Genomic DNA, 27024 nt, shown 5'->3' with positions numbered 1-27024 from the left:
GGATTTTAGGGGAGGAAAGCCAAATCCAACTCTAAATCCAGCATTGATTTAATTGAATAGGGACTAGGAAATGAAGAGAAATACAGTTATTTGAAAGACAGCTGTAAAGTTTACCGTATGGCACGTTCCTTTTGTTTGATGGTTACAGCTACCTTCTTTCCTTTAAGTATCTACCCATGTAGTGTCCTTTGACTTCTGGAGGTGAGTTTTTCTGTGAAGATAAAAACAAAGCATTTCCCTTTCCTTTGGGAGGCTTTCATTTAGTTTATGAGCTATACCTCAGTAAATACCTGTCAGTCGTCCTTGTTGAGAGGGTTGTCTTTTTCAACACGAATCTTGATCAATTTTGATGGTATCCAAAGTTTTTCTTCTCCTGTGGAAACAAATGCAAAACCCCTTCTCTGGGCAGGAGGGCAGATAGGGCAAGCCGGGTGCGCAGGGCCGGGATTTAGCCTTAACTCACCAGTTCATCAAGCAGAGTAGCCACAGGTGGTCCGGTGTTTTCATGACCACCAATGGAGGCCCGCACGAGAGAAGCAGAATGGGTCATGGGTGTCAGGGCGCCAGGTATAACAAGATATTCAAGTAATACTGGCCAAGCACCAGCCAGAGCGTGCCCAGAGGCAGCAAGCTAGGGAGGCCAGCGAGAAGGGGTCTCCACATGTCTGCAGCTCCTTAAGTATTGCCCCAGTGTCATCCTTGACCTCCCCTGACCACACCCTCATGGGCGTGGCCAGGCATACCTGTAGGGGCTCCTAGGAGGTGGGGCTACAGTGTCTCCCTACAACACACTCCAACAAGACCACACCTAATAGTGTCACTCCCTTTGGGGGCCATTTTCTTTCAAACCACCACACTCACTTTCTTTACCTAAGGAATCAATAGATTCATAGTGATTCTATAAAGTATTTCACAAATATATGTAAAATCCATAATTAAAAATTCAGATCATCTATATTTGTTTTATATTGGCTATTTATTAGCATATTTTTGCTTTTTTTTTTTTTTTTTTTTTGCCATGACAAAATACCCGAGAGAAACAAGTTAGAGAGGCAATGATTGATTTCTCATGCTTTTAGAGACTTTAGTCCATGGTCATCTGATTCCATTGTTTCTGGGCCGTGGTGAGAAAGAACATAAGAAGAGTAGGAGGCTTCAAAGCTGCTCACTTCATGGAATCCAGGAATCAGCACAGAGACTCCCATGTGACAAGACAAGGCACACTCCCAGTGATCTACTTCCTCCAAGGAGGCTGCATACTAGGTCTCCACTACTTCTGAATAATATCACAATATGATTCCATGATGAATTTAATCCAGTGATGAAGTCTCAGACCTCCGGATTCTAATAATCTGAAAAAAGCCCCATTAGCTGAGTCTTTAGTGATTTCTACTTTGACAGTCTCTTGTAATGACATTAAGCCTTGCCAGATAATCCAAGTTAGATTTTAAATTCAAGATCAGGTGGTGTGGTATTTGAATATAATTGTCCTCCATAACCTATTAGAAAGGTGTGGCTTTGTTGGAGAGGGTATGGCCTTGTTGGAGAAAGTGTGTCGCTGTAGTGTCAGGCTTTGAGGTTTACTATGCTTAGGATACCACCCAATGTCTCAGTTGACTTACTGTTGCCTGGAAGATGTAGGATCCCTAGCTACTATGCCAGCACCTTGTCTGTCTGCATGCTGCCATGCTTCCTGCCATGATGATAATGTGCTGAACCTCTGAAACTGTAAGTGAGCAACCCAAATTAAATGTTTTTACTTTGTAAGCATTGCCATGGCCATGGTGTCTCTTCACAGCCATAGATTCCCTAACTAAGACAACTAACTGGTAAGCACCCTCAATTCATATGCAACCTGAACTTCTCCTGTCTTATCACCAGCCATATTTTCAGGTCTAGGATTAGAAACTAGGAATCTTTGGAGAAGACATTATCTTTCCCCTACAACATTACTTTGAATTATTCATCAAAGACAAAATTTCCTTCTGTCATTGGTCTCAGGCTGGTGTTGAAGAGAGGGGTTTACATAGGTTCATGTGACTGGGTGTATAGATAAGCTAGTTATAAATAGGCTAGCCTATAGCCTTTTATGCCTTTTCCTGCCATTATTTTATTTCCTGCAATTGAACTATAATACAGTCTAACAAGGAAAAGGCACATCATCTCAACAGCACCATCCTCTGGTGATGGATACATGTGTGAAAAAAACTGGAAGGAACAGTTCGGGCAGGAAGAAAGAGGCAGAGCAGAAAAGGTGGTGCTCCTAGAGCTATCTCTCTACTCCTCCCATTCCATCAACACCTCTAATGAGCTAGAATCCATACACTTCACACTGTTAAGGTAAAAACTTCAGTGGGTTTTAGTTGTGAGACCATAACCACTCTATTGTACCAGAGGAGAACTCATCTATCACCCCCAAATATGCCATTTCCATTGGCAGCCACTCTTCACTGTGCCAAGGAAGCACTGATCTTTCCCTGTGAATTTGCCTACTCTGGACATTTCATAAATGGGATCGTGTAATATCTGGCCATCCATATCTGAGTCCTTTCACTTAGCATAATGCCTTCTCTTAGCAGCTTCCTTCCATTTTATGCCCAATCATCTTCTGTTGTCTTGTTATTATGGCATTCATAGTTGATAGTCATTTTGGATTGTTTCCACTTTTTGATGATTGTGAATAATATTGCTATAAATATGCATTACAAGGTTTTGTGAGTACATGGTTTCAGTTATCCTGGGGATATAATTTTGGGTCATTTGGTGGCTGTATGTTTAACATTTTGAGGAATTGCCAAACTGTTTTTCAAACATACAGCTGCATCATTTTGCACTCTGTGCAAAAGTGTTTGTGGCTTCCATGTCTCTACAGTCTCACCCACACTTACACTTGTCTGTCTTTTGATTAGAAACGGCCTGGTGGATATGAAGTGGTATGACTGTGTAGTTTTGTTTGGCATTTCACTAATGACTAATGGCACTGAGCATCTTTTCATAAGCTTTGCAGGGTATCTTCCCAGCCTCACTGAAACCAACTCAAGCATTCAACAGTGATGAACACTATTGATGATTTCCTCTTTCTTGAAATTCTCCCTTCTGTGGGCCTCTGGAAGTTATCATCTCTTGGTTTATATACTTAGTGTATTGGTTTATATACTTAGTGGAGAAACTGCAGCCAGCCTACCCAAGCCTCAGTCGCCCTTCCCAGGTCCCCAGCCCAGCCTGCATGAGCATGTGAAGCAGGCACTTCCTCCCTGAGTCAAGCCTGCTTCTAAGCCCAGAGACTGCTGATGAAGAGCCACCTATCCAGTGACACCAATGAGGAAAGGACAAAGCAGCAGAGTCAGCTGCCTGAGCCAAGAGGACCTTGGGAGGGGGTATAAAGGCAGGTCTAATTTCCTTAATAAATGAAACTGCAGCTTTCTCTGCTACTCACTGACTCCTAGTGCCTGAGTCATTGGTGCTGCATCTTCTCACCCCTTCCCCCAAGGGGTGTTCAAGCAGGGTAACCTGCAACAGTGTTAGTAGGGTGAGTCCTACTTCTCTTCCTTAGAATGCTCTGGCTTTGTCATGATTTCTCTGTCCTGAGTGGCTGAGTAGCTGTCAGAGTCCTGTGATTAGGCTGTCACTTAAGAATTTGTGTCAGTATATCATGTTATCGGGAAGAGGTGAGATCATGCCTTTAGGGAAAAATCACCTAGACAGTGAGATGTTTACTGTATTTGGTATCATGGCAAGTTTCCAATGGTTGCCAGTGATGAAAAGTGGCATTTCCGGGACTGAATGCTATCAGCCTACAGGTACAGCTCTGATGAGTAAGCCCAGAGGAGGGAGGTATACAGAGGGAAATCACAGACAGGTCTAGACCCAGGAGTCTGGCCTGGCCTTGAAGACAGACAGAGAGGATGATCGGTGCTGAAAGCCTGGGCAGCAGCATATGGAGATAGGTCTCCACATAACACAGAAGGACAGGCCAAACAAAGTGTTACCTCAGTGCATTTCACAGGAGTAGGCATAAGAACCAAAGGGACAGTCTTAGTCAGTGGCTCCCAAAGTGTGACCCTTGAGCAGCGTCACTTGGGAAATTATTAGAAAGTAAATTAGAAGGCCCCTAATTTGAACAATACCTAGCTATTTACTGCTGTTTGGGAAACACTAATCAAGGCAACAGAAACAATTTCTGCAAAAGATACTTTAATAGCACCCCGCTTAACACTTACGGAACTTCTGAAATACCATCCTTGCTAATATAAAACCCAGTCACTGAATGTGGCCTCTGGTCTTCAGATTGTATTTTTAACAGTAAAGATACCCCCACTGAATCTGCTTATATTGAGAACACTGTGGTAGGTAACACTACAGGCATATGACAACCATGTGATTATCAGACTTGCTACTTTAGGCCCTTATATAGAGAGATGCTGAGTCACAGGCCTGCTGTTGCAAAGTAACACAGCTAGTACGTAGGAGGTTCAACTGTATTGTATATGCTATACTCCAGTTAAAAGCCATTACTATTACATTCTGTGCCCTCTGGCAGTTTGAGTATAGAACATTTATCTGAAAATTCTGATTACTTATGTGTAAGGAATGGATTGGAGAGCAGGTGGATGATAGCAAGGAAAAAAAGAGAAAAGGTGTCTTGATGAGAAGGAAGAGGAGGAAAGGAGAAAGAATTATATTAGTGTTTGCAAGTCAAGTCTAGGTGGGCTCTCACCCTGTGAGAGAATGTGCCATCATTTCCCCTCCTTGTCTTCTCTGATCTGGTGTCTGAATCATTCAGATGCTGTGCATGGTTAGTTTCTTCTTGGGCCCGTGTTGCATGGCTATCTTTTAAGAATTTGGTTCCTGGCTGGGCGTTGGTGGCACACGCCTTTAATCCCAGCAGTCAGGAGGCAGAGGCAGGCGGATCTCTGTGAGCTTGAGGCTAGCCTGGTCTACAGAGCAAGTTCCAGGACAGGCTCCAAAACAATACAGAGAAATGCTGTCTCGAAAAACCAAAAAAAAAAGAAAGAAAAAATTGGTTCCTGGGCCTGAATAGATGGCTCAGTGATTAGGAGCACTGGCTTTTTTTTCTTCCAGGGGACCTGGGTTCAATTCCTAGCACCTACATGGCAGCTCACAACTATCTGTAACTCCAGTTCCAGGGGATCTGATAACTTCAGACCAATGTACATAAAATAAAGTTAAATAAATTATTTTATACACACACACACACATACACACACTATAAAGAATTTGGTTCCTGGGTAGTTTGTAGCTTACTTTCCCATTTCTGTTTGCTTCTGTATCTCTGTCTTTACTCAACATAGTCTGAGACTTAAGTATGCCTATGTCCTAGCTTCTGAAGGGTTTGAAATTGCCGTCATCATTGAGTGGAGGATATTTTGGCAGAAACATGTTACTGTTTGGGGATTGTGTACTCAGGAGCTGATATGAAACTTCTCTTTGTTTCACTCACCTTGGACAGCCTAGCTTGCTGCCTCTTCTGCAATAGCTTCTCATTCTCTCTGCCTTGTACACAAAGCCACCAAGACATTTCATGTGCTATTCTCTGGAGGCCCACGGTTGTAGCCCAACCATAGGAATCAAGATAAGGTGGGGGTGATAGGAGATACGCTTTGATTATTTGTCTGTCTTTTCTCATACTTTGGCTTTTTCATTTTCCATTCTCTGCAATTAATAGGAAATGCAGGATTATAGCTCAAGGGCATGAATAAGGTTTAGGTTTAGAGAGAATTACAATAGATGCCATTGGTAGAGTAAAACTTTCAAATACCACTTTAGCCTTGAAGAATATGTATTGAATTAGAGATGCTGTGATCCTTGATTCATGACCTCTAACTAATAAGAGTTCTGTGTCTATTACCTGGGTGCTTTAGTAAACTAGACCAGGGAAATGAGGGATTCAAAAGAGTAAGTGAATGGCAGTAAGATTGCTCATTGGGTAAATATACTTGCTAACAAGACTGGCAACCTGATTTTAGTCCCAAAAATGCACTCGGTAGAACAGAACCTTCTGCCAGTTGTCCTCTGACCTTCATGCATGACCTACACACACACACACACACACACACACACACACACACACACACACACACACGCACACACACTAAATTGAATTTTAAATTTTATAAGAAAATTAAGTTCACAGAATTAATGTGTGCTGATAAGGAACAAGGAGAAAAGAGCCATGTGACATAATTTCCTGGGAGGACTCTACTACTTTCTATAGAGCTGGACCCCTGATCTCTTTGAACATTGGCTTCTCCTTCTGTAAAATTAAGATCACTTCAAAAAGGAATTGTGAGAGTACTAAACAAAATACTGTCCAGTACTAATACAAGCTCTGGTTGTCATAGTAAATAAGAATGAATGAGAACTGTCTGTTGTATAGTTATATAATTATTATTCAAAGCCAGCGTTCTTGATTTGGCCCATGCTACTTCCTCCTTTCACTAATTCACTGGTTGCTTATTCTCTGTTGGCCAATTCTTTTCTCTTGTCAGTTTCAGAGTCACAACAGCCATCTCTTAAGATATGCTGTCATTTCAAAGCACTGGCTAACTACAACCCAGACTGACAATGACGAATAATTCCACAGATCCTGTAATGTTCTCTGACATTTCCCTCAAACTCTCATATGCCACCAGTGTCCCTCTTGTTTTATGCTTCTTTACTCTCAGAAGATTTCAAACGTTGTTTCTGAAGGTGGACATCATCTTCCTCTGAAGAATAATATAGCAGGAACCAGTGGAGAGGAATCAGCCTTTCTGGAAAGCTGCACTGTCAAGTCAAAAGACAGAAGGTGAATTAAACACGTTTTTCTTTCTTTTATACTTTCAGCATGTACATGTCCATATTCTTCCCAGGAAAGCAGGGGACTTCCGCAGAAATGACAGCATCTATGATGAGGTGAGTCTGTCCTTTGTGACCTTATTATTTGATCACAGGATCTGTCAGTGTGATGAAATCCATCCAATTAACCAGATGTCACCCCAGATATGATATTCTACCCAGTAGGACTTGTGAAGTGGCAGTAGAAGCTAACAAGCTTAGAGTGACCATCGGGGTAAAATAAATGAATTATAGTGATTTATTTTTACTAATGAAACCCAATAGCAAACTAAGTTTCCATGTGATTTTTTTGCTTTGTCATGTTTACCAGGACACATAATATCTGTGTGAAGACATGATACTGAATGTAAAGGGTTCCCAGTAGAAATCAAGCAGAGTGACATATGACTCGTTGAGATGAATGTGCTAACTTAGCTAGCTGGGAAGATGGCCTAGTGGATAAACTGCTTCTACTGCAACCGTGAGAACCTGAGTTTGCTAGAACACAACACCCTGTGAAAAACTTGGAATGGCACTACATGCATGTATGTAACCCCAGCACTAGGAACAAAAGGGTCATGAAATAGATGGGCAGATTTCTGGAGCTCACTGGCCATCCAGTGTAGCCAAATCAGTGAGCTACAGGGTCACCAAGACCCGATCTCAAAAAATGTAAGAAAAGTGATGGAGGAATATACTCAGTGTCAACCTCTTGCATATGTATATACATATTCATGCACATTAGCACGCATACATACATCATACACATATGAAAACTATGATGCCGTTGCATTTAGCACACTTTTGGACTCAAGTTGTCTCTCTAAAGAACATATATTCAAAGTGGAATTTTGAGTCATCGTCAACAGAAACTAGGTTGGTTTAAATAATATATGCGTGACTTGTATCTCCTGAATATTTTAGAATTTGTATGATTTCTCAATCATTCCATCTAAAGATATAAATGTCACATCAGCACAATATGAACCATCAAGGGCTGCACAACTCTAATCTGTGGTCTTGTCCACATGAGAACCTTCGAGTATCTGTATGTGCTGTGTTGAACACTACCTATGATAGAGTATATAATTCATTTGAGTTTACATACTGACTATAGCAATGAAAGGGAAAATACATTTCATGCATTTGAGAGCTGATCAGGTGGTGCCAGTCAGTGCTCTGGAGTGGTTGTTTTTGAAGTGCTTTGGCTGTAACAAGGAAAATTGCTTGGCTTGATTAGCAACATCTGCCTTGGGTGTTAAATAAGATAGACAGATATTAGTCATATATTTGATTTTCCTCCTCCAATCCTTTGGAAACAATTTCCACTTTTACTTTTAATTTTGCTTGTTTATTATGTGTCTCTGTCAACTAGACCTATAAGAATATAAGATCTTCAACTTGTCCCCAGGGGCCACATACATTTCTGTGTATGTTCATAGGGTTTTTCCTAATTGGCTGGGAATTAAAATGGGTATCCAAACATTGTAAATAAAGAATGTCAGCATTTCATGAGTCTGTTCTGGAACTCAGTGGATCACTTAATGGATTTTTCAACATTTGCTGTGAAGTCATGGAGGGTAGACACTGTTCAGCCACTAGTTTTTAGTGTTGATTTGTGACCTAGTAGCTGAAACTCTTATTATTATTTTTTTAGGGATATATTTATCCATAGAGACTGTGTTTGGGTAGATGGCAAAGGTACATGGGAATAAGTTATCACATGTATCGAAACCCTTGCAGGTGATTCTGATTCAGGTGTAGGTGTGAAAGTAGGTACTGCTTACAGCCCGGGCTTCCAAAGCCTCTAAACACTCTAAGGTGAACTCAGTTTCAGCAGATGGAGGATGCAGTTTTGGGATTGGTAATGGCTTAGTCTAGGTGGGAAGAAAATCAGAGTCATAGGACCATTATACAGAGATAAATAAAAATACAAGTTCATGGCTCACTAACGAAAACCAAGGTTAATAAAATGTTGCCAAGTACAGAGTATTTTAATGAATAAATTACTACATGATTTATATACAAGTGAATGCTGCTGGAGTGGCATTAAAAGTGCTTGAAAACACTGTTTTCTTAGGCTGATCAGTCACCTTGAATCTTGTTTATGTTCCAAATGTTCTGTTGACAAAAGCTGTGTGGATACATTTCAGTTCCATACAAGACACAATGGCTGACATTGCACAGTTCTGGCCTCTCGTCTAGTATTCTCTCACCTTTCTAGCATGCTCTACTGGCATCTCTAGACTCACAGATAAAGCAATATGTGTTGCTACATCCTGTCTATCCCCTCTATTTGAAGAAGTAATTTCCATAAAAATTTTTTCAATCTATATTAGCTTATAGTATGCTCTACAGAGATAGTAGTACAAAACTAGAAAGAGATTAAACAACAGATTCAAATTCATTGCAACCTACTGAGGTGACAGTCAATAAAGTCACTTGGCTTCCTTGTCTTAATATTATCTTTAAAATGGTTGATACCACTCCAAAACTTGTCACATAGCTCCTAAAAGCAGATGCTGAGTATTGGTGAATACTAAACAGTTATTATTAGGTTGCTGCTTATTATTATTGCTGTTATTGCTAATTTTGCCTTTGAACATATACAGAGGGTAAGTGATGGGTGACCTAGATTTCAAGCTAGGCTAGTGAATGTCCTCATTTAGCACTACTTTCCAGAGTGACTAAAACATCATGTTTCCAATTTTCTCTCGGCCTTTAGCTCCTCAGCCTCAGCTTAATCTTCCTCTTTGTTGGAGAAGCTTCTCTCGTTTGAGTATGTAATAAGGTAGAAAGAGGCATAGGGAGCAAGAAGCATCGTGCAGACCTTATTGGTACAAGATGTAATGTACATTAGACTGAGTGATCTTAATCAGAAATGATAGGGTGATGAGAGATGACATTCTTTATACTGATGAAATCACTCACTGTGCATTATGTATCTCTTTATGACACAACAAACAGGCTGCCTTGGAGGGAGACGGGTGGCAAATAGAAACAGCAAGGGATCAAGCTCAGTAAATGTAGTTGTACTCCTACTACTGCCGTCTTACAATGTGATACCGAAAGAAGTCCTAGGTTAAATTTGCTCACAAGGTTACATTATTTCTAAGCACAGTTTTGTGTTGAATAATGATAACTGGAGAAGATTTACAGAAGAGGTACAGGAAGACAAGTTCTGGAAACAGAGAAAGGGGATGAAGGCTCAGGGGACAAAGATACTTATAAGGGGAAACAGTGTATGCATATAAAGGACGACATAGTCACTGTTTCTAACAATCTGGAAAATTTTTTGAAAGGACATTAAACATGTTCTATGTGCTAATATGTTCTGTGTGGCTTCTAAACAGAGATCTAGGAGTATCGGGCTCCAAAGAGACAGATGTCAACATCAAAAAAGGATAGAACACATTTAGGGAAAAGCTTCTAACAGAATTACCTTTGTGTGAAAAGATGAGAGTTCCATCCTTGGATCCCTTGAGGTCAGAACTGTTCAGAAGTCTGTGTGGTCTCTGCATGGACCACATGGCTGCACTTCCTGCCTCTTCATATCTTGCCCATTCGCCCATGTATTTCTACTTGTCGATTCTGCAAGCCCTGCAAGAAATGGTGCCTTTCTCTTATTAGTATTATGGCACTTGGGCAGCTGCCTAACAAAACATTCTTTGTTTGTTTAGTTCTTAGAAATGCAAGATGTAACTCTTTCTTGACTTTTATGAGACTGTATTCTATCGATTTTTCCTCATCTCCAGCCTCTTCCTGCCTTTTTTCTAGCTCAGCATTACATATTGATGATCGTGGGCTTTGCTTGCTATCTCGAGTGTGTTCTGTCATTCCCTGCAAAGTGCTTTTTAATGATGTGCTTCATTTTTGTCTGAAAAGTGCTTTCTAATGAGACTGAATGCTGTTACACCTGTCACTCGTGCTGTAGGTCAGTAGAGCTCCCACGATTCTGTCTCTTACATAGACTCACATGCGTCTTTACAGGGTTTCCTTACCCTGGGCATTTAAGTCTTTCCCACAAATGCAGACTTTCCCACAAATAAGCAGTGCTGGTTCTCAAAGTCTTTTAAATTTGAGCTCCTGTTCCAGTTCATCTTTTGTCTCTACCATTTAAATGTTACTGCTCTCGGAAACATCTGTTGGGATCAGCATTTCATGCCAAACTGTCTGTAATATCTGTTTCCCCTTCCTGTTTGCTTATTTACAATGGTGTGGTCCAAAGTGATTTCTTCATATTCAATGTTGGGTCCTACCTACTTTTCTGACACCAGTGAGTGTCCTTCTCATATAGCTTTCTTTTTGCCAAATTTAGCATTGGTATTCCTACCTCAGGGTCTTTGTACAAATTGTTCTCTGCCTGTAATGTCTGACATCTGTTCCTATTCATGTAGGTCTGTTTTTATCCAAATCTTAGGTCAAGGTCACCTCCTAGAAGAACACTTCTTACTCCTTTTTTGCTTTAGCTAAAATAACCAGCCTTGCCTTACCACCATAGCTCCTTCTTATTAGCATGCCTCCTACATCCTTAACAACTCACTCAAGATAATTTTTAGTTTAAATGCAACATCTGCATCCCCCCAAGTGCATTGTAAAGCCTTGAGAGCAGGGACCTAGTCTGGTATAGGGTGGGCCCTCAGTGAATATCTGTTAACTAGATGCACATATGACAGGACAAGAGTCACACTTCAAGAACTTGATATTCCCTGCAAGCTAAAACATAACTTAAAAGGAGAGTGCATCTTGTTTTCAGAGGGTTGATTCATTAAATCATGGCTTCACTGGATGTGAATGGAACATGGTGCTATCAGCCATCTAAGGTTAATTTAATGGGGCATTGATGGAACAGAACCCTTTGGTCAGAAATCCGTGTATTGCAGAAAGCTGAAAACTATGGCATACCAGAAAGGTTTGGAGAAGCAATTATAAACTTTGTCTGATTGCTAGGCAAGTCTGGTAGTCTTGTGTCAAGGACGATAAGTAACTTTCCCCCTTGAAACCTAGATCTGTCTTCCTGAAACAAATATAGAGGTTTGCTGAAAGTAGGCTTCAGAGCCACTCTCCTTTCATTCTTTGATTAGCATCCTGGAGTTTCTCTGCAGTTGTTCTCCCTCAAGCTCCGTGCCCTAGACTTGTCCTTATGCATTTTATTCACCTTTCCAACCACCACATTTCAGAGCATGAGCCTCTTTTCTTTCCCAAAACGGAGTGTAAATGCCACCCTTTCTAAAACATATAGCTCCCTTTTCACTATTCTCCAGATAGATATGTATAGCTCACAAAATCTGTGTTTTATTTTCTTGGAACTTGCATGAATTATATAAGGCCTTCTCTGAACTCTCCAGGACCTCTATTATCTTGACAAGTTGATGAAGATTATGATAATGACACAAATGGTTCCTTGGATCAAAGAGCATGCATAGCTAATGTGGAGGAGGGAAGTGCCCGTTGCTTAATGCCACAGTAGATCATTTCATTAGCTCAGTAAGACTTACCTTGACTGTGGCTCAGATAAGCACATTTGTAACTGGATTGGTCAATTCATCAGAAGTTTATGAGTGACATTGAATGGTTATGATTGCATACTGTATATAAATTCATTCCTTGTCTTTAGAAAGAAGTGCCTAATATTAAAGCAAAAGAGAATTGCAACCAGCAATTGGAAAAATTCAACCATGAACTTTATAGACAGAGCAACCATGGGTTCAAGCATGTCATGGAAAACAATTGCTTGGCTTATTGCAATGCATAAACAAAATCAATTTACTCAAATTCAGGTCATTTGGCCCTGAAGGCCTGAGAGGTACATTATTTTGCTGATGATATTTATTGTTGAACTTGGATCTCTTTCACACATCATTTGACAATGTACTCAAAGTTCATGGATCCCTAGTTGATTTTACAAAAGGGAAGGAATGTTTCAGTGAGACAGTTAATTAGCTGTTCTCCCTCTGGGTTCACTGATCTCTTCCTAGTGATTGGTATGCTTCTGAGCTCATAAGAATTTTAGAATGCAGACATTAATACCTCTTGTTCACATTAAAATTGCAATTTTATGTGATTTTGCATTCTTTGGGACTTTTAAGTCAAAGATTATGGGTGTGATAAATGCAGTCATTCTTAGTTAAAGGATGTGCCTCATATGCTCCCCATATACATCTTTGTCTGTTCTTTTGGATACCAAACTTAAGAGAACTGGACTGCTGTTTCCTATGCAACATTACATCTTTATAATCCCTCACAGGAGAAGGTAAAATTAGGAAAGAGTATTTTATCGGGTGAAAAATTATTTCTGCTCCTTTTTCTTCATAGCAAATGAATATGAGAGAAAGTCAGGTTGGTTTTATGTTGAGTAGTGCTTACTAAGCATGGTAGAATGGCAAAAGACAATGATGATAATGATGGAATGGGAACCTCCAAAGACAATCATGAGTTCATTGTACATAAATGAATCAGATCAAAAGAGGAAAGCAGAATAAACAATGGTGAATTTTCAGGTCCCTGTATGAGCCCCATAGCAAAAGATGCCACTTTTATGGAGTGTTTGTCTCGTTAGAATTTGCTTTAAGAGCTGTCATACCAGGTCATTTTTTTCTCACATTTTCTCTGCTATGTCACTTGAATATCTTCAGTTGCATGTTAGTAATGCATTAGTAAAAATGATGAGAATCACATGTCATTTTATGTGTGACATTCATAGCCAAAGCTCTTCATTAAACCTCCCTCGTCATTTTCTAAATGAGACTTTACTGGGCAGATTCCATGTGCCCTGCATGGTAAATTAAATCTTTTGATATATCTCACAGTACAGCTAGAAGGTGCTATGTATTGAAGATGGAAAATGCCTGCTCTACAATATTCTTTTTTTCTGATGTCCCTCTGTCTTCTGTCATGCCTCTCACAGGATAATACTTAGTCTCACTGATGATTGCAGTCAAGCATCTATGAACCACCATGCATAAAGTATGGGCTATGTGTATACTTAAAAATCTTCATTTCTTTATATTGAATATTCTTGACATAACTGCTAACAAATTATCACTGAAGATTAAAGATTTTGACAGTTTGGAAAGCTATGATGCAATAAGCAAACTACCAAGTAAAAATTCTTCTGAATCCATAATATTTAGAGGACTGAGAATGTAGAACTGAGAGAAGAGAACAGGCTACTATAGCAATAAGTTATGATCACAAACAGGCAAATAAAGCAAAGGAAAGAGAGATACTAATTAATAATTAATATATTTTTGTCAGTGGAAATTATGATACAGTCAAAGAGAAAAGATCCCAAATATTTGACCCTCTCTCTCTCTCAAAATAACAATATATAAATGAGCAAGAATTATGAAGAGGGAAGAAACCAAGATTACTATAAGTTTTATATTCTAAAGAATTTGTAAATGATCTTGCTTTTTTGGATATCAGCTGTCAAGCATTCATATACTACAAATAAATTGTATAATAAGTCCCATTACCTCTATAATTGGAACAGGATATATCTTTGAATTTCATATGTTACATGCCAGCAGAAAGGTGTCAAAATGCTGGCAAGGTTTTACTTTTGTTACCATCAGGTGATATCTACTACTGATGCCCCCAGTTCCCAGTCAGTACTCACCAGTAGAAGTCTAAGAATAATTATGGATTTTTTAGACTAAGAAATATAAAAAGGAACAAGTCAAGTTAAATTTACTAATAGAATTTTAAACCAAAACAACCATAAGATTGTCATTTCAGACATATATTATATATATGTATATATAATAAAACATTACTAATGAGATATTTATATTCTCTTATGTCTTTGAAACCCAGTATATATTGTACATTCCTGATACATCTCAGTTTACATTAGCCACAGGTGATGGATGAGTACCAAATTAAATAGGACAGTTCTAGAGTTCTTTAAATCCAGAGACCCTTGAGGGATTATTATTATTATTATTATTATTATTATTATCATTATTTGGAACTGAGTGCAAAAATCTGTTTTATTTTCATCCTGCCTGTGTAAACCCAGTAGACAGTAGTTTGTTTTTCATTACTCTCAAAAGCACAAAATATTAAAGTATGAAAGCCATTAAATGATTGAAATGGGGCCTATTGTCTCTTATCAAAGATCTTATTGAAATTTTGAAAATGAAATTACCAGTCATATCCCTATATGGAAGGTACATTCCCTTTCTGTATGTTGTTAATGAGACTGTCATGGACTTGGAGGGCAAGAGTGGCACTATTTGCATCATTATTTCTACCAACAATTGCCTTTGAAATAGTTGGCCTTCATGAGAGTAGCTGAAATTTCTTATTCAGTTTTGAAAGGAGATGCAGTGTTCTTTTCTGGTAACATCATATAAGGTTAGGTGTGGGAATCTAGATTCAGTTTGTTTCATATTCAGTTCCTATTCCATGTACTTGAACATATTGCCCAACTTTTATATGTCTCAGTTTTTTCATGTCTAGCATATATGTCGGGTTGCTATGAAAATCAAATAGTTTCTTACATATGAAACCTTAGAATATATGATATGTACTCACTAAATATCCATTATCATAATTTCCATGAGTATTAGTAGTAGTATCATTATTCTGACAGACTATTGTGAGTAGCTGGTAGAGTGAATTTGGTAGGCAACATGTCAGAAGTCATCTTCCAACTACAGAGAAGCCATCTGAGTGAGTTCCATTACCATATGTATGTGGACTGAGAGCCTTCAAAGGCAGCCATTCATGAGCACATTAAACCTTCAACCAGTCAAAGTAGGGAGCCCCCATGATCCTGTCATGCAGACATGATTAGGAAATCTCTTCTGGAAAGAAAACATTCTGGATTAGAATTTATTGTAAGACTTTCAGATTACTCCAACAGACTGGCAAACAATGTTTTATAGAAATTCTAGTGTATAACTTCCACCTCCCAACCAAGCAGCATGCTTTGAGAGATAACCAGGTATTTTTCTATTCAAGAAATTGAAGAAAGGGCTTCCATACTTATATATCTCCAAATTGTATGCATGGACTAGCATAGTGATTCATTCTATATCTTTTAATATTGAGCTTACTTTATCAACCTCAGTGTCTCATAGATGTTGAAATGAGAAAAGTATCCAGCAACATTAGGCTCTGGATTAGATTACCAGTCATAAACGAATCTAATTCTTAGATTTTGTCCCCAAGAGAACTGATGAAAATAATGAATGAGTGAAGTTATTGTTTACTGAGCCACAATGAGCTAAACTCAGTGCTATATACACACATTACCTTATCTAACAGACATCAGGGTAACTGTAACTGAAACTGAGCCTCAGAGAGACACATCTTCCTAGACCTAAGTGGCAAAGCTTGTTTACACTAAGCTGTTGAACACAAAGCCTTCTCTCTACCACTCTTCACTTTGATCTTTATTTTTATGGGAAAGTTAAAAATAGTGAATAAAGCATTTTTCTTAGAAGCTGTGATTTCTGATCACACCCCCCCACACACACACACACACCCTAAATATCTCATAAGCCTTACAGGTCTTGGACATACCCCTGCCAATTAAGTAGGTAAAACATACATTGAAGAAAACAGAATTTAACAAAGTTAACATTTTTTTTCTCCTTTTAGAATATGGCCCATGAGTTTGCCAGCTTAGGAACTTCATTATAACTCCTTTTTGTAGTTTTGTTTAAACACAAGGAAATCATCAACATGCTCTAACCCGGCTTCTACAATTCCCAGGGTCATTCTTTCGAAGCTGATTTTGTGCAACAAATCTCTTAAATACTTTTGCATGCCTTATATGTCACAATAACACACTAAAATATTTAAAAGGAAATCACTGCCTTATTTTTTCTCCAAAAGAAACAGCCCTTGCTTACAACTCTCAATGGGCCATAAATATCTTCTAGGCCAGCTGTGCCAGTACCCGTTGGAAATCCGTCTTACATTAGTAGTAACTAAGGAACTCATAGAATATTCCCTTTGCACTGAAATGCAGCCTTGTTCTAGCATGTGTATTTTTCTTTTGGAAGAATTTTGTTTCTCCTCATTATTACAAGGACTTCGCATGTGTGGGTTAGGTGCACTATGAACTTTCTGCTCATTTTCTCTGGTGATCTTGCCCATTAGTAGTTGTGAGGACTGAGGTTCAGTTGAGGTTTTGTCACCAGATAAAAACAACCAAACATTTTTCTTAAGTCTCCCAACACATAACACACACACACACACACACACACACACACACACACACAAACACACACACACACACACCACACCACACCACACACACACACACCAGATCCATCTACCTGCATGTATTTTTAATGGAATAGTTTCCTTATTCAAGTCTTACCTCAAAAGTGATAACTTCCAGAATTTGGTGTGTTCACTTGATCACAGTCTGGGATGAGACTGAATTAGAATTGAGAGAGCAGAGTGCATACAGCAAGATTATCCTAAGTAATGCTTTCAGAATGAAGTGGAAAAATATGATGTGATTTGACATTAGTAAGCTGATCAGTTAATACATCTAAGAGGACACTGACTTATGTTTCTTTTTGTCAGGTGCAAAAACTAAGGCACAGGAAGACCTCATAACTTTTTTCAGACAACAGAGAATAAGGGACATGCGGGAGTCTCATATTCAGGCTGCCTGTTTCCAGCCAGGCTTTTCCTTCACGCCTCTACAAACACTCACAAGTATCTTCATTACTTTCTCCTCACTGCCTCTGACACACAGAAAACACCACTATCTCATAGGACATGTTCTCCAGAATGCTTAGCTGTACTAGTTCTGTTATTTCTCTGGTCCTGCAAATGCAGAGCCTCATTTTTCCCTTGCTCAGGGTTTTGGCTTTCATTTGTCAGCAACAAGGCCCCATACTTTCTTGGCATTGCCTTCCTTTCTGTCAAAATGTCTTTTTTGTACCTCAATTGTACACAACATCAGTTCACATTCTTAACCTTCAAAGGATGACAACATATTTTTTTAAACTAACAAGACCTCCAAGAAGAAAGAATTTTAAAGCTGAAATATCAAACCTTAATCTAGACATCAGTGGGACTAGTAACTCCAAAACCAAACCACAAAGGCCAGCTCTGAACCCTGAGTGCATGTCTACCTGAAAAGTAATTGCTAAATGTCCTCTGAGAACCCCATCAATGCTCTTAGTGACAGACCCATCCATGTGTACTTTCATATTTGGAACCATGTCAACCTGACAAAACAGAAATAGACATTTTTCTGTCTCCCTCTAAGCTCAAAAATGCTCATATTTTCTACATTTAGCCCAGAGTGACAAATGTTTTTGAATATGGGAAGTTTTCCCTAAGCCAAGAAACACAGAAACCCTTAGAAAGGGTAAAGATCAATAATAATGATGAGGGTGGTAGTGATGACAATGATGATGATAAATAGAAACACCACCCAAATGAAAAAGAAAGCCAAGAAAACCAAAACCAGAAACACATAGATTTACCACTAGATAATTCAAAAGAACATGCAGGCAGGTCAACACCTTGAATATTAAACATAGAGATCTAGTGTTGAATATTAGAGAACTAGTTAAAGCTTCTGACCTCCAATTGTCAGAGAATAAATTTGTCAAGCCACCCTGTTTCTTCAAATGTGTTGTAGCAGCAAATAAGAAAAGGAGTATAGCCATCAAATGTAGGATCTAGCCTGGCATTGGGCTGGTTCCTCTAGCACTTGGATGCTGAGTTCGCACTGAAAAGTAAGGCTAGGCAGTGGGTTTGCCTTCAGATACAGGAGAAGCATCAAGGACATGGCACAGCTGTCACTACTCTGAAATATTAGCCTGTTGCACATGAGTGAGAAACGAAGGGTGGTGACTATGCTGTGTTGGAAAGTAGAAGCCACTAACTCACCCAGGATCATGCACTACAGGTCATAGAGTCCAAGGAAGGAAGTGAGCACTTAGTAACAGAGTATCTGAAAGCTCTCCCATGGAGACTCACATCCTAGCTCTGTGACTGGTGAGATTACTTGCCATTCATTTTGTCTGAACTTGTTTCCCTATGCTCCAACTGAGATGGATTCATAGGGTCACCTCAAAGCCTGCTTTCAGCTCCAGTTCCTTGTGATGCTAAGACACTGACTAGTTCAATTGGGAAAGATCCACCCATTCCCTTTGATTTCCACCATGAGGCCACATTAGCATAGCAGAAAAGATATTTACACTGCAGTTGACTTTTAAATTTCACTGAGAGTGGAAGATAAAAGGAAAACACACCAGATGGGGTGTGAGCTCTCTACTATTTCAAAACATAGCCATTTCCACTAAATTAGTTGGCACAAACTTAAAATTAAATATCATCCTGATTGCTATTTACAGTTGTCAAAGTGAAAACAATAATGTGTTTCCAAAGGAGGGTAGATAGTGCTAAGACTGATTAGAATATTTCTGGAGTTTTATTTTTTTTTTTGGATGGACACATTAAGAGAATAATTAGTTGGATATGAAAATATCAGGAAAACCACAAATAGAATTGCAATATAGCTCAGCACCTGGGTTTCTAGGAACAGGCTCCCAGCAATACTGGGAGCTTGTCTGAGTGCATGCACATCCACAGAGTAAACATCAGTGTCTTTAATTTTGACCAGTCTTACATGCTGTGGTTCTTAATGCATTTTTGCTACAGACTCCTTTGAAACCCCCCCCCAAACTAGTTATGTGGTTTTAAACATATTCTTACACATATGGGTTAAACTTTGAGCTTGCTTTTAGAATTGTGGAAGTCCTGACTGAAGAGGCCCTGGCATAGTAGAGAGAAGAAAAGCTTAAGGTCAGAAGATTACTGTATTTTTAAATACAGAAGGAAGTATTTTTAAAGATTTATTTATTATATATATAATTTATTATTTTATATATTATATTATATTAATTTATATATTATATTATTATATTAATATATATGTTTATTATATATTAATATAATATATAATATTAATATTATATAATATTATATATATATATATATTATATATATATATATATATATATTGTCCTGCCTGCATGTATGCCTACATACCAGAAGAGGACACCAGATTTCATCACAGATGTTGTGAGCCACCATGTGGTGGCTGGGAATTGAACTCAGGACCTCTGGAAGAGCAGCCAGTGCTCTTAACCTCTGAGCCATCTCTCCAGGCCCTGAAGGAAGTATTTTGAGAATGAGAAAGAGTCCCCAGAGTCCCCAGAATTTGAGAGCTTGGTCCCTAGTTATTAGTACTATTTAGGGAGGCTTAGGAGTTGTGGCTTTGTTAGAGGAGGTGTGTCACTGGAGGTGAACATTGAGAGTTTAAAGACTCCTGCCATTTCTACCTTATGCCTTCTGCTTCATGTTTGATGTACAAGATAGGCACTCGGAGCTGCTGCTGCTCTGGACCCATGCCAGTAGACCCCTATCGAGAATGCTAACCCAGTGGAACCATAAACACTTTCTTATTTAATTTGTCTTGGCAGTGGTGTATTATCAATAGAAAAATATCTAATACAGTTACTAAGACTGGTTTTGTTCAAAAAGGGTTATGCATGTTCATACCCACCTAAAATCAAGTAATGACACTCTTGGCCTTTGAGTTCAGCATTTCCTTGTAAGCTCTAGTCCTCTGAATTCAAAAACATTGTACTAATTTATTCTCAGAGTAAATGTCAGACATGCCCTGTCAGGGTATGCAGTGAGGAGGGGGAATCTTCTGCAAAGGAAATTCCTCAAGGACTTTGAAAAGTACTATTTATTCATCAGGGACCCAGCAACAAACAACCTGATGTCCAAATCTCTCATCTTTTAATTAAAGGTCTACTCCTAGAGTTACATAATAGCTAACAGAAAACTGGCTGCTTCTATAAATTGTTATTTGTACCTTTCGGGTTTTCCTTGTGTGTGTGTGTGTGTGTGTGTGTGTGTGTGTGTGTGTGTGTGTGTGTGTGTGTGTATGAGGGTGGGGTGGGGAGGAAGGAAGGGAGGGGCTGATGGAGATATGTAAAGAGAGATGGACGGACAGGCAGGCAAGCACAGACAGAGAAGACAGAGTAAGACAGCGACACAGAAAAACAGAGAGGAGATAGAACTTCATTTCAAATGTTTGATGATTATAAAATATCATTTAAGTATACAAAACAAGTGTCTTTAATCATACTTAAGAATCTTTTTGAGTTGCTAGATAATCTCTAAGTAGTGAGAATTAACCTTTCTAGTATTTTTGTTAGTAGAGGAAGTTAACTTCTTGTAGTTTCCTATTCTCTGATGTGCTTTCCATTTAAATATATAAAAGATATGCTGCACATTGGTTACTTAAACCCAGACATACAAATTCAAGTGATCAGGTGTTCACACTTTATGGCTCTGATAACAGAGACATGCCATGATGGCAGGGAACACCCCTCTCCACAAGTCATTACTAATAGCTCTCCCATTTGGAGCAATCTAAGCTTAGAATTCTTGCATTTTATCCCTGGATTTCTGAATTACCCAGTGTCCTAGTTTTACTGTGATAAAAATATCCTTACAAAAGGCAACTTTGGTTAGAAAGAAAAATTCCAAGCTACAAACCATCGTTTTGGTAAAATCAAGAGAGAAACTCAAGTAGTTGAGAGAAAAAAAAGAGAATAGCACATCATTGCCTGTCTGCTTGCTTTCAGATAGCTTTTTCCTCTACTGTATGGTTCAGGATCCCCTTAAAAGGGAATGGAGTACTGGCAGTGGGCTGGTTATTGCCTTATCAATGCATAATAAAGATAATGCCTCCTGATATTACCTTTATTATGCAAGATATTTATTTATTTGTTGTAAAACCTACTAACTGACCTGATCTAGATAATTCATTAATTAAGGCTGTCTTCCCAGGGAATTCTAGGCTATGTTAACATTTAAAAGTAACTAGCACACCTGGTTATATTATATTAGCTTTTCTTGCCAGACTACTGGTAATTCCTATTTTTGGCTGGGCAGAAGTCCTCATATGTTGCTTTCTGGGATTATATCACAAGGTTCCAAAATATTTTTCTTAGTATGCTATTCTCAATTTTGTTTGCTTGTTTGTTTCGATTTGGGGTTTGGGGAAGTTTTTGTTTGTTTGCGGAGGATTTGAGGTTTTTTTGTTGTTGTTTTGGTTTGGTTTGGTTTGGTTATTGTTGTGTTTAGGGTTTGTTTGTTTGTCTTTGTTTTTTCTAGACAGCATTTCTTTGTGTAGCTCTGTCTGTCCTGGAACTCACTGTATAGATCAGGCTGGCCTTGAACTCACCTGCTTCTGCCTCTAAGTGCTGGGATTAAATGTGTGCACCACCATGCCTCACATCTTCTCTTAACTATAGAGAAAGTTTTGTGATTTTGTCAAATCTTTTTATTTGCCCAAATATCCCTGAAGCTTTAGGTGGGAGATTCCTATATAATTCTTAAACACAGCACAATCATGTGCCTCCCTGGTACTTTCCTCTTCCCAGCCTTTTTTCTTAATTGTAAAATAATGCATATTTTAAGCTAACTGCCTAATTCCCTGCCTAGAGCTCAGCAGTAATCTTACCCTGGTGTTAATCATTCTGCTATGGTGTGTTGTGTGTTGCTGGACATTGACTTGGGAAGCAGAAAGACATGCCCCTTTTCTCATTTCCTTGCCAGGCCTTGTGGCTGTCACTTTCTTCTGGCCCTCATTAGCACACAGCCCTGTGTTCCCCATCCAGTGCCCTGAATTTCTGCCATACACTTTGGCAGGTTAGTTTCTTTAAATGCAAAGCCCTCAATGTAGAGTTAGGGAGGTTCTAGTATCCAGCTGAACTTCCAATAACCTTTTAGATGTCACTTTGCCTTCTTGACAGGAGACAGTTTTTGGAGGGTTTATTTGGTTGTTTGGTTAGGTTTTTGTGTGTTTGGTTTTGGTTTTGTTTGGTTTGGTTTATAACAGAAGTGCCTGCCAGTAAACCAACTCATTCCCACTTCTGTTATTTCTAAGTGATGTTTATGGTAATTCTGAAACTGTTGCCTCTGGCCTCACCCTGTCCATATTTCTGAAGAAGCTCCCCCCCCCCGCCCCCGTTGTGTTTGTCTTTTACTCTTTTGGCTATTGGGGGGTGCCCACCCAACTCCCAAATAAATCACGTACAGGCTTATTCTTAGTTATGAGTGTCTGGCCTTAACTTGGCTTATTTCTAGCCAGCTTTTCTTAACTTAAATTAAACAATCTAGCTTTTCCCTCTGGGATTTTATCTTTCTACTTTCTTTCTTACTCCAAAGCTGGCTGGGTGGCTTGGTAGCTGGCCACTGACACCCTCCTCTCCATGTTCTCTTGTTGCTCTCCTTTCTCCCTTGGTTCTCCTTCTATTTATCTTCTCTGCCTGCCATCCCGACCTATCCTGTTCCCTTCCTCACTATTGACTGTTCAGCTCTTTATTAGACCATTAGGTATTTTAGACAGGCAAAGAATCACAGCTTTACAGAGTTAAACAAATGCAGCATAAAGAAAAGTCACACACCTTAAAATACTATTCCCCAATACTCCCCAAGGGTGCCTAGTTTCTCTAGACCCTCTCACATGCTTAATCTTGGGTCTCAGAACAAGAGAACAGACAAGGGTCTAGTTCTCAGTGCACCTGAATAAAAAAAGAGTCAAGTTTATGATTGACCTCAGGTGGACTAAAAGTAATTTTTGTTCTCATTTATAGCTGCACCCTTGTCAGCCACTAAATGGAATCTTCCATTTTTAATACAACTTTATTGAAATATCATTTAAAAGATAGGCAATTCATTTATCTAAAATATTTAATTTAATAATTTCATTGTTCCATTAAGATTTTGTTAGGGTAAAGTTTCAAAACGTTCATGGATTTGTTTTTACTATGTACAATGACTTCTTCTATTACAGTTTTGTTGAGGAATGATTGAGTGTGTGTGTGTGTGTGTGTGTGTGTGTGTGTGTGTGTGTGTGTGTGTGTAATTAGTTGTATACAATGTGAAGCTATTGCCCCGATCAAGCTAACTAATATATCCAGCGTATCATCACAGGCGGTTACCATATTTGTTGTGGTAAGAATAGTTCATATCTATTCTCAGCAAGATTCACGTATTACAATAAATTATCTACCATGGTTACCATGCTGTTACGAGATCATCAGAATTTAGTCACCACATCTTCATGTCTCACACCTGGGGAACTGCCACTCTACTCTTTGTTTCTGGGAGTTGATCTTTTCTTAGATTCTACCTGTGAGTGAGTTTGTACACTATTTTCCTTCTGTTTTGAAGCCAAATTAGATTCCTTTCTTCATTTGTCTCTCAGTGGACACTTCTTTATCTTGGGTATTGTGAATAACCTGTAGTAAGCATGGGAGTGTTCATATCTCTTGGAGATAGTAATCTTATTTTTCTTGTGTACATACCCAGAATTCAGATCACTAGATTGTACAGTAGTTCTATTTTTAAATGTATAGGAATCTTATATAGTGCTTTTCATGATACCAACACTAAAATACATTCCACCAACAATGTGCAAGTGTTCATCTTGTTCTTCTGCCCGTTTGTCATACTCACCCTAACAAGTGTGAAGTGATAGCCTGTGGTTTTTATTTGTTCTTACCTGATGATTAATGATGCCGAACATTTCATCATAAAGCTCTTGGCTCTTTGTATTGCTTCTTTGAAAAGAATGTCTGGGGATGTAGCTCAGTGGTAGAACATTTACCCAGCATGCAGTAAACCTTGGTTTCCAGCTGTGATTCTGAAAATGTCTGTGTAATACCTTTATCTTTAAAATTTAGATTACTATTATTTTGCTATTAAATTATATGAGCTAATGATATAGTTTGAATATATTATAGACATATTGCAAAATATTTTTGCCATTCCAAAGATCTCTTTTCTTTTTTCTTATTATTTCTTTTTCTGGGCAGATACTTCTCTGTTTGTTGCCAAATAATATCCCCATATATATCTGTTCATTATTGAATGGAAATTCATGGATTATTTCTGTATTTTACTTCTTAGTAATAATCCAAGACTCTATCTCTCTCCCTGTCCCCCTCTTTCTCCCTCTCTCACTCACTCTGTCTCTCCTTGTCTCTCTCTCTCTCTCTCTCTCTCTCTCTCTCTCTCTCTCTCTCTGTATACACACGTGTGTAGAGGCCAGAAGTTATATTCCCTAGGCATCATCTATTTTAGGGGCTGGGTAGGATATCTCACTGTCTTGGCTTAGTAGATGCTAGCTGAACAGCAAGTCCCAGGAATCTGCCTGATGATAGAATTAAAAACATATACCATACCCAGTTTTTTTCTCATGTTTTGGGTCCTCATGCTTGTAAGGCAAACACTTCACCGAGTGAGCCATTTCTTCAGCTCTTGTGTGTGGACCCTTACTAAGTGTTTTCCAGTTCCTGGCCTGGCAGAGAATATGGAGTCATAACATCTGATTCTTACACTCTCCATTGACATGCATCTTTTCCATGGCATCTTCCATAAAGCTACAGCAACTTCAAAGTCCCATTGTTACTTCTACTGAGATAATCTCTCACCAATGCAGCTCCTTTATGCCCAAGGCTGGGGACTAGCAGAAGCCACAAGGCCACTATTTTCTTTAAATGATTAAATAATGCTCCAAGTGTCCCAGTTTTCCCAGACATCTCTGCCCTCTCAGAAGTGATGACTTTGCATTAGTGAAAGTGTAAGAGTAGTTCAGTGTCTCAACCACCCCACCCCACCCTGTGTCCCAGCATATTCTACTGGAGATAACTCCAGTTCTTATTTCTGAAGTTCATTGTTACTAAAGGAACAAAATATAAAATCATTTTGCCTCTTGACTAGGATCACACTTTAGATTATTCTTGGAGTAAAAATGTAGGCCAGAATGAACATAGTGGTGAGGAGATGCTCACAGCTTTGTAATGAAGCAATGAGAATGAAAGCTCAGAGATGCCTCTCACGATCTTGGTCTCGGTGTTAATTGAATGAGCCTGGGATGTTTTTCAAGTTGTGGAAGATCCCATCTGACAGTGTTTATTAATTGCCTCATGGGACACCCGACATGCAATTCTCATTATATAGTAGTAGCAGCCATTATTATTGTCTCTGTCATTGCTTTTATGACATTGCTGTAATCGTACTGTTGTGAATGAGAGATCAGTGTGAAAACTTGAACTTCCTGGCTCTTCATTCACTGTGTGGGTTGTAAGGTGAAATGGCTGCAAAAGAAAGACAAAGACTGTAAATAATTGAAGCAAGCTGAGAGTGAGAGGAAAGCAGAAGCTGTCTGTGGTGTGTGCTTGTTATCTAAGAAAGACAACTGTGTACTCCCTTCTGGCTTGTGCTTGCCAGTCCCAAGCATGGGATTCAGACTCCAGATCTCATCACCATTCCCAGGAAGGCAGGGAGTCTATTTCTGATACTAGAAAGCAATTTTTGATGTAGGTTACTGGAATAAACATTCATTTTATTTAAAACAACATATAAAATATAAAAAAACAACCCCCCCACAAAGATTATGCAAAATATTACCAGACTTAAAGGCCAGCCCGTCTGGTTTGTAACTTCCTGTCTCAAGGCTGTGAACCTTTCCTGGGGAAGCATGTTCTAGGAATTTGAACTTTGATCTGTTTGAAACTAAAGATGGCTTCACTATTTCACTTGACCGGCCATCAAATATTTGTCAAACAATTCTCACATGCCAAGCACTGAACAAGTATTAGAAATGAGTGAAAAAGAGCGTGGCCCTCGAGCTCATGATTTAGTAAGATGAACTGACTGCCCTAAAACCATCCCTTACTGATGTGATCAGTAGATGCCTTCTGTATCTCAGCAGCCTGCCATGGGTGAACAGGAATATGAAAGGGACTCAAGAGAAGAGCAGCACTGGAGGGTGAGGGTAAAGCCACTCCGTGTGCAAGGCGAAAGTTTGAACATGTGACCTAGTACGGGAAGCAGCAGGTCCATGTTCAGATCCTGAAGGGAAAACAGGTAGACCAGCAGGCAGTTGATTAGTCCCTGTCAGGAGACAAAGTTGGATTTCAGCTCCAGGGACAGTCATGAAGCTCTCTACGTATCCACCCGTGGAACAAGCACAGATGTCACATGATAAGTTGGTGTAAGGCCATGCCACCTCAATGTTAGGGTTCCATCACTTTTCTTAGTCTGTCGTGTCTGGTAAGTTCATGGATCTGGTTTCTCTAATAAGATTTTTATATGCCTATGTGTGTT

The 27024-nt window shown here is 39.1% G+C and overlaps 1 protein-coding gene across 1 annotated transcript in view; it reads left to right on the top strand.

The window, feature by feature from the left end:
• The window catches only part of Fhit (fragile histidine triad diadenosine triphosphatase), a 282794-nt gene that overhangs the window by 80770 nt on the left and 175000 nt on the right, over positions 1 to 27024 (top strand). Inside the window, exon 3 of the mRNA XM_035453064.1 lies at positions 6847 to 6915. Within this exon, the coding sequence (XP_035308955.1) occupies positions 6847 to 6915 (69 nt within the window). The remainder of the gene's footprint in view (positions 1 to 6846; positions 6916 to 27024) is intronic.

This window comes from Cricetulus griseus, assembly GCF_003668045.3.
Source record: "Cricetulus griseus strain 17A/GY chromosome 1 unlocalized genomic scaffold, alternate assembly CriGri-PICRH-1.0 chr1_1, whole genome shotgun sequence".
Lineage (NCBI taxonomy): Eukaryota > Metazoa > Chordata > Mammalia > Rodentia > Cricetidae > Cricetulus > Cricetulus griseus.
Note: the sequence above shows the minus strand (reverse complement) of the source record. Positions and strands in the feature narration are given on the sequence as shown.